Here is an 8,211-nt window from a genome sequence, read left to right as displayed (position 1 = left end):
GCTTGCACATTAGTGTAATGCAACGGATTATTCACAGTTTAAGTGGTGTCATAAGCAAGAATACTTTTATGTGTTATGTAGTACCATCAGGGAGCAGTCTGATTGGTCACAAATTTTTTCTATAGAATGTCAATGACCTTCAGCACACAGCCTGTTGTAAAAAGTTGTCTTCATGAAAAAAGAACCATGAGTTCTGCAACAGACAGTCCCAACATCATGAACTCTGGTCTCAACAACACAACGGTGGAGGCCCATAAATATACTATAAACTTATTCATGCAAACTTATTTATTGAATTCAACTGATCATTGAACTCCCAAAGTCAGCAGAAAATGCCACATGTCTGCTTAATCAACCACACTGGCTGCCTTTACCACAACAAATTAACTATGAAATATTAATGATAACATTTGAAGCTCGTCTTTGTCTTTGCCCTGCATATTTCACTGATCTCCTCCAGACTTGCACTCCTCCCCCACTCCCTGTTGTCTCTAGGTGCTAGGTTGTCCTCTTATGCTACAACAAAACTTTCGAACTCTACCTTCTCACATATGTGCAGTAAACTCAGACTCAAAACTTCTTTCAAAACCTTTTTAAGCAAGCTTATTCACTTTGAAAGCATTAGCTGATTTCTCTTGTTCTGTTAGATGTAAGATGAATGTCATGAAAGGTGCCGTTAAATAGAATGTATTATGTATTAAAGAAATATAATAAACTATTAGAAAAACACAAGAAGTTATTATTATACTTAGTTTGTGTTTTATTCATCAGACCATACTGCATTTCACTGTTCAGGAACTGATTTGTTTGCAAAATCAACATAAACTAAAATAGTAAGAACAGAACATCCCAATCAATTTTTTTTAATTCAGCAATTTTTTAAACAGGTTTGTTATTTCAGTTAAGATTAGACATCCATAGTTTATATCATTGAATGCATTTGTGCTTAATAGGATCTCCACGAACCAAGCCACCTTAAAAGACTATTCCCTGATCTAGGGCTGGTGGGTTTTGTGGCATGTGGGAAATGTTTAGAAATTCCCATGTGTTACAGCACATTGTGATGTGGGTGTCTAAGAAACTGGGCAGCTGATAGGCCCTCGAGGCACTGGTGATAAAATGAAGAGCACAGGTGTAATTAATAACACTGACGAAGCCTCTTTTCTGTTAAATGTTAAACCTAAATTGACTGTAACTGCTGTTGGTGTTAATGCAGTTTTCCTGCTATGACATGTCAGAATTTTGTATTTAATCCTAATAAGGACCCCAACTTTTAGATTTTTTCATACATGGAACAGCTAGTTGCTTTTCCATGGTGTGCAGTGTAAATATGTATGACTCATTTGTGTTTCATACTACTTACATGACTTAAGATTTTAAAGATCCGAAAGATTGCCCAGTGATTTAAAAGCCCTGCATATCTATACAGTTGTTTTCCCATAAGCTGGCTCATTTAAATGAGTGACCTCATTTGACCAACTCAACCAAGCAGGAGGTAAGGTGACCAAGAATGCTATGTGTAATAAGGATTCCTATTTTATTTCACCCCCTGGAAAAGACTGGCGGCTCCAAGCAGCTCCTTAAGCAGCATGCTGTTACAGTGTGTGTGTATGTGTGTGTGTGAGAGAAGGGGAGTGTCAATGAGTGCTTGTCATGAAACATACTTCAAATGAGGTTGAGAGACTGCAAAAACTCCCCCAACCGAGAGCCAGAGGTGGACAGAGAAACACACAGGAGACCCTGGCTGTCTACAGCCCACCCAATAATGCTCAAGACCCAAGGTTTTTATTGTTTCTAAAATATATCTTATTCACTTTTTCTTTCTGACCCTTGTACTGCTGTAGCAAGTGAATTTCCCCAGTGTGGCATTAATAAAGTCTGTATCTATCTATTTTCACTCCTCACTTCCTTTTTTTTATCTTCTTTACTTCCTTTACTTCTTTCCTCATTTAGCTCACTTTTGATGTTAGTTTTAGCTTTTTTAATTATTAGAGGCTTGCCAGAGGCAAGATTTCAGTAGTTTAGAATAGATAACCCATTAAAGAATTTACTGAATCGAGTTGAATCTCAGTCACAGACAACACATCTGCTAAAGAGTGAAATAAAGCTTCCCTATACATTTTTTTTAAACGTTTATTTGTGTTGAGTAGCTTGCTCAGCATCCTTTCACAGAGTTCCCGTTTTTTGTGTTTCGGTCTAGTTTCTATTTTTATTATTTTAGTTAAGCAAAATTCACGGTTTGCTCTTTTACGTGAAGTTTTAGTTAACTATAATAATCTTACAGACAACTTGGCTTTGTTTTTAAAAGAAAAGAAAAACAGAGAGAACAGTCTTTACAACCTTTTGGTCGTATTGTATTGTTGGCTTGACACCTGCTCTCGCGAGATCCCGCTTCCTGCTGAGTCGTTTCTCCCGGAAAGTGTCGTGAGACGTTGATAGTAGAGGACTGCTCAGCTAAGGTAAGTGAGGATACTGGCTCCACCATCAGCGCGACAAAAATCCACGTAGTTCCCGGCAGGTGATCAAACTACAGTGGAGCAGATGTCTGTCCGGTGGGGGATGTGTTAGGCTCGTTGTTACCCCGACACTCGGTCCGGGTAACAACGAGTGACGGCTCGCTAGCAGCCTGATGCCCGCTGAGGTGATGAGCGGACGGATGGATGAATGGGGCGGATCAGCACGCTAGCTACCGTCACGTCTAATCGATTCCGCGATTGAAGCAAACTAGACTGATAAATGAAGTTATTATAAAAGCGATAATTGGGGGGGAAAGGCGCGACTTTGTGCGATAACTAAGCTTGGGTAAAGACGAGAGATTTTACAGGAGCCCCGTGTAAGGGTTACCTAACGTAGCATCCCGGGCTAACCTGAGTCACTGGCAGCTGAATGAATGCTATCAGACCGGCACATCGGGGCCCTGCGCCCACCTAAGATCACCATTTAATGAAATATGCCGTGTTTGAACCTGCGGTAGCTGGATGAGGAGAGGAGCTGGTGTCAGAAACAGCAGCAGGGTGCCGATCGTGTTCAGCACCATGGACAGGGCTGCAGGAAGTCCTCATTTATTTATATTTTCTAGTCTTAAATTTCACCTTACTGAGCCTGTTTACTCGCTTCCTGAATAGCTGCCAGCATAGGACTGTTTAATTACTGCACTTACAACATATTAAAAGCTAGGCATTGGGCAGCTCTTGTCCACATTAAAAATAAACATACACTCAACAGTGTTTGAGTACACAGTAGTTTCATTTGATTTGTTCGTCTTTGGTTTGTGTGACCTTACATGAATACTTAGGTGGACTGTGCAGAGCATGTTTTGCAGCCTTAGAAAAGAAATCACACCCGTGTTGAGTATTTTTAGTTATTTTTGCCCCTTGAGTTGTCATTTGACTATTTCTACTTGCTGTGTCTACCCTGAAAGAAATGTACTTCCTCTTGCTGCTTTCCCTGAGGTTATCCCTCCTTTCCCCTTCATGCTGTACAGATTTTACACCCACCAAGGGCACGTTTTTTTGTTATTTTTTTTGTTGTGCCTGATATGACTCGGTGTAAAAGTAATCTAAAGGGATAATTTTAGTCTTTTGTCCCTGCTTATGACCAGATGGCTTTGTTATAGATGTGTTCAAGCCACGCTCTGTAATATAGGACATTTTTCATGTGCTTTAAGGGCTTGGCGCCATTACAGGCTAACATTTGAAGGAGAGAAAAAAGCATCAGAAAGGGTCTGAACAGATTGTGCTGAAGCCTGGAGTCATGGCATCTCCATCACCCGCTCTGTGATAATGACTGTGGGCGAGTAACACAGCTCTGCACCTGTCTTGCTGCGTGCATGTAGAAGTGAGATTTCTCTGGCTTGATTTTGTCATTTTAGTGTTTGAGAGGTGAGAGGAGGAGTGAGCCAGAGTATTTACTGCATTGTAATTTAACAGACTTGACAGTTTGGCTCGTTAATCATTCTGTCTTATTTCAGCATGTTAATAATTAAGACCAGCATGATTGCTTCTCAATGTCTGTTTCTTTTCAGCCCTCCTAAAAAAAAAAATCAATCCCCGCTGGACAACTGACACTTTGCAGAAAGGCCTCCAGCACTTAAACTGGCGTTTAGGAACATCGTCTGAATCATGGGGAACATTTTTGGGAATTTGCTGAAGAGCCTCATAGGGAAGAAAGAGATGAGGATCTTGATGGTGGGGCTTGATGCTGCTGGAAAAACAACGATCCTCTATAAGCTCAAACTGGGGGAAATAGTCACCACAATCCCAACAATCGGTATGTGGAAGCAGCTTTCTACTCGCACCAGCCAACGGTGGATATGATGTTTTGCTTCACGTGCTGTGTGACCTCTTATTTCAGGGTTCAACGTGGAGACAGTGGAATACAAGAACATCAGCTTCACTGTGTGGGACGTGGGTGGGCAGGACAAGATCCGTCCTCTCTGGAGACACTACTTTCAAAACACGCAGGGTGAGCGGAGTTAATCAGAGGGTCACAGCAATGTAAGCGCTCACATTTCTCTTCTTCTAATGCAAATGGTTTATTTTGTTTCTTACACTTGCCGCTGCAGGCCTAATTTTTGTGGTGGACAGTAATGACAGAGAGCGTGTGAACGAAGCGCGAGAGGAGCTGATGAGGATGCTGGCTGAGGACGAGCTGAGGGATGCTGTGCTTCTCGTGTTTGCTAATAAACAGGCAAGAGACTCTAGTGTTATGTATATTCATACACATAGCAAGCAGGCTCATAGCAGAGGGTGAACCCCCAAATACCAGCTTCCTTATCTGTGTAATTTTAAAGCAGTTCTGGAAATTAGGTGGCATTAAATTATAGTGTGAGTTGTAATCATTACGAGGGTAGTAAAAAGGTAGTAAACCAGTCGTTGTGACATGAACTAATGGGTAATCACAGATGTTACTAGTCACATTAGTGAGGTCAGTGATATTTAGGTGCAGACTTATCATTAACATCATGTGACATATCACATCGACTGCTATAAAGAAAGGTTTTCACAGGAGTATTAGAGAGTAGTTACTTTCTAAGCTCTAATGTTAGAGAGTTTATTTATTTTTATCTTTATTTATTTTTATTTATTTATTTATTTATTTTTTATCTTTGTACAGCACTTTGGCCAACGCTTTGTTGTTATTAAATGTGCTATATAAATAAAGTAAAGTAAAGAGTAGTCTTAAGACTACTCTCTAACGAAGCAGGAATATTATAGAGCAGTTTAGAGAGTAGTTACTCTGTAGTACTACTATTATTATGTTATAATACTATTGTTATGTTCTGTTAAAGAGTTCTAATATTCCTGTGTTTTCACAGGACTAGTCTTAGATTCTACTACAGAGTAGTTACTCTCTAATACTCCTATGAAAGAAGAAGACTTAGAGAATAACTATCCCTAATACTACTCTCTAAAGCTCCTGTGAAAACACTGGAGTATTACAAAGTAGTAATAATAATACTCCAGTCAAAAGAAAACATGCAGGAAATTCATCCACGCAGAGATGGAAGCACAATTTTCTCCCCTCGCTGACCCCTCTGCTCTTTGACAGGACTTACCAAACGCCATGAACGCCGCGGAGATCACAGACAAGTTGGGCTTGCACTCTCTGCGTCATCGCAACTGGTACATCCAGGCCACCTGCGCCACCAGCGGCGACGGCCTCTACGAGGGCCTCGATTGGCTGGCCAATCAACTCAAGAACAAGAAGTAAGAAGAAAACTGGAAGAAAGCATCCAGCGACCACACCCATACCTACTTTTTATTTCTTTTTAGGGATGAGGGTGCGGGTTGAGCACCGAGGTTTTTGATTGATAAAAGATTCTGGGTCTTGGGTGGGGGGGCCGGGGTGTCAGATTTAGATTTTTGGTCTGGTCCTTCTAGTTTTCTGTGGTTATAAAAAAACACATTCTCATGTTCGTATCTAACCACTCACTCACAGACACACACACACAGAGACACACATATGCACACTAACAATAAGCAATCACAGCAGGCACTCACTTTTCGTCCGTCCACCTCTCGTCCACCAATCGTCTTTAGGTATATAATGTACTGTATGTTAGTCTCTAGGTGCTGTGTCGAGTCACACGGGACTCCAGCAATGAGTCCGATCTGACTTTGTTGATGTATGTTTTCCCGTTGTCGGTGGTCCATGAAAGGAACTGTTCCACGTCCTGTTTTATTTTCTTGTTTTTGTTGTTTTTTCGTCTTTTCCTGCAGAGTTCCAGAGCCATGTTTGAGAACAGTCACATCTGGCGGATTCATGTCACAATAACTAATTTGATTGCTTTGCTTTTCCTTTTGACGTGCGAGCGTGTACTTGAACTCCGCAGCCTAGACAGTATTATCCCAAGCAGCTCTCTGACGTCTTTTGATATCTGTGCCGTGTTTCTACTCCCCGTGTGGCAACCCGAAGCGTCGAAGCCGCCCTTTTTAGATATTTTAAAACGCACAACACTCTTTCTCAGTTGCCTCACCTGCATGCATCCTGTCGCCGCTGTTGGGTACTTCTTCATCCAGAGAACTGCATAGATGTTATTTGTAGGTTTTCTCCTCTCATCGTGTTCTCGCGCCGTTTACAGTAGGATGCACAAAACTATCTGAAATCACCACTTTTAGTGCAGTAGGTGGCAACATTTGTTCAAAACAACGACAAAAAAAACCAACAAAAAAAGCGGCTAGTCAGCTTTATGGTCTTTTTAGATGTGAAAACAGCATATAGCACATTAACTCGGCACAGATGGCCTATACAGCTGCTGCTTGTCTATTCGAGTACTCAAACTGCATCAGGTTGCTCTCGGTTATGTGGAGTTTTTTTAATTTTTAAATTTTTGTGTCGAATTTGCATATCGGGGGGTGGGGGTGGGGATGGGGACGATGCTGTAACTGATAACTCTGTATTACTGAATGTGAATATTGTTGATGAATCTATAAGTGGCTGTAATGATGTTTATCTGACATGCCGTCATTTCAGTGATGTATCTGCATAAGTCATGCAAAACGAAGCAGGGTAACCAGATCGGTACGTTGATGTTGTAGTTTGCAGAAATTCACAAACCACCAACTTTCCGAACAGCAGACGGGGTTGCGGCGTCGCCACTGATACCAGCAGAATCCGCAGATTTCTGTCAATGAAACGATTCCTTTGTGCCATACATGGGTACTGCTGCCACTCATACACCAGTAACAGTGCAACACGCTGTGCATCCGCCCTACCAACTTATCAGCACATATCCAGCATCTGTCGTAACCATGAGTTAGATCCTTTGGTTTTTGTGGCCTTATATTCCCATTGATTTCCTCTCACCGAGTTTGGTTTCATATTTACCAGTAAAGAATGATTTATTCCTTTATGCCCTCTAACGGCAGGTTTCGCACCACAGCTCACTATGGTAAGGCAAAGATTTCGTCATATAATGTCTTCTTTTGATTTTTGCCCGTATACTTGATTCATATTTGGTGGTAGATTTCTTCAGTTCTCTTTGGGGTTTAAAGAAACTTTGATGTAGACTGTGTCTGTGAAACAATCAGTGCAGAGAAAAAAATGATTCTGATGATTCATTCTGTACCGTTATAGTTACACAAGTAGATTTAAAAAAAAATGTTGAAGACCATGTTTCAATGCTGAATGCATGGAGACATCTGTATGTGATGTAAGAAACCAAAATCCTGCTGTATTACGAATAAACCCATTTTCTGAATGATCTGTCTCATCAGCTGGGAGCGGGTCTTACTGATAGGCTTCATTGCCACATACGTACATCTTCTTCTTCTTCTGTTGGCTGATTTTACAGCAGCTGCTCTGCCTCCATTTCACCCTGGCATTTTCCTTTGTCACACCAGCTCTTCTCCACATCCATGAATCTCTGATGTCTTTGTTTTTCTTCCCTGGCAGCTTCATAGTCAACATCCTTTGTCCAGTACATCCACAATCCCCGTCTCTGACTTTGTTTCCAAGCTGCTCAACCTGAGCTGTCCCTCTGATGTTCTCATTTCCAATCCTGTCCATTATGGTCACTCCTAGTAAAAATCTTATCTCATCTTCAGCTCCGCCTTCAGTTCTTTTCTCAGTATCACCGTCTGTAAATCGTACATGGCAGCAGGTATCACTACAACCTTGTAAACTACTTTCTCTCTTGCTGCTATTCTTCTGTCACAAATCACCCCTGACACTCGTCTCCAGCCTACTCCACCCTGCTTGCACTCTCTT

At 41.4% G+C, this 8,211-nt stretch overlaps 1 protein-coding gene across 4 annotated transcripts; it reads left to right on the top strand.

The window, feature by feature from the left end:
• Positions 1 to 1,190: 1,190 nt before the first annotated feature.
• On the top strand, positions 1,191 to 7,702 carry LOC100699906 (ADP-ribosylation factor 3). 4 transcript variants are annotated; one of them, XM_005469520.4, is made up of 6 exons: positions 1,191 to 1,495; positions 1,631 to 1,781; positions 4,025 to 4,269; positions 4,354 to 4,464; positions 4,565 to 4,689; positions 5,551 to 7,702. In XM_005469520.4, exons 3-6 carry the CDS (start codon positions 4,122 to 4,124, stop codon positions 5,710 to 5,712), a joined length of 546 nt encoding a protein of 181 aa, XP_005469577.1. In that variant the 5' UTR covers positions 1,191 to 1,495; positions 1,631 to 1,781; positions 4,025 to 4,121; the 3' UTR covers positions 5,713 to 7,702. The 4 variants fall into 4 exon arrangements, with proteins under 4 accessions (XP_005469577.1, XP_003441516.1, XP_013124688.1 ...); XM_003441468.5 differs by lacking the exon at positions 1,631 to 1,781; XM_013269234.3 differs by lacking the exon at positions 1,191 to 1,495 and having other exon boundaries at positions 1,612 to 1,781.
• The last annotated feature ends 509 nt before the right edge of the window (positions 7,703 to 8,211 follow it).

This window comes from Oreochromis niloticus, linkage group LG5 (genome assembly GCF_001858045.2).
Source record: "Oreochromis niloticus isolate F11D_XX linkage group LG5, O_niloticus_UMD_NMBU, whole genome shotgun sequence".
Taxonomy (NCBI): Eukaryota; Metazoa; Chordata; class Actinopteri; order Cichliformes; family Cichlidae; genus Oreochromis; species Oreochromis niloticus.
The sequence above is the reverse complement of the archived record's forward strand: the minus strand, read 5'-3'. Positions and strand labels throughout refer to the sequence as shown.

Coding starts and splice junctions, on each gene's coding strand:
- LOC100699906 (XM_003441468.5), top strand. CDS start 4,122: ATGGGGAACATTTTTGGGAATTTGCTGAAGAGCCTCATAGGGAAGAAA. Junction 4,270..4,353: donor CACCACAATCCCAACAATCG/GTATGTGGAAGC, acceptor CTCTTATTTCAG/GGTTCAACGTGGAGACAGTG. Junction 4,465..4,564: donor CTACTTTCAAAACACGCAGG/GTGAGCGGAGTT, acceptor TTGCCGCTGCAG/GCCTAATTTTTGTGGTGGAC.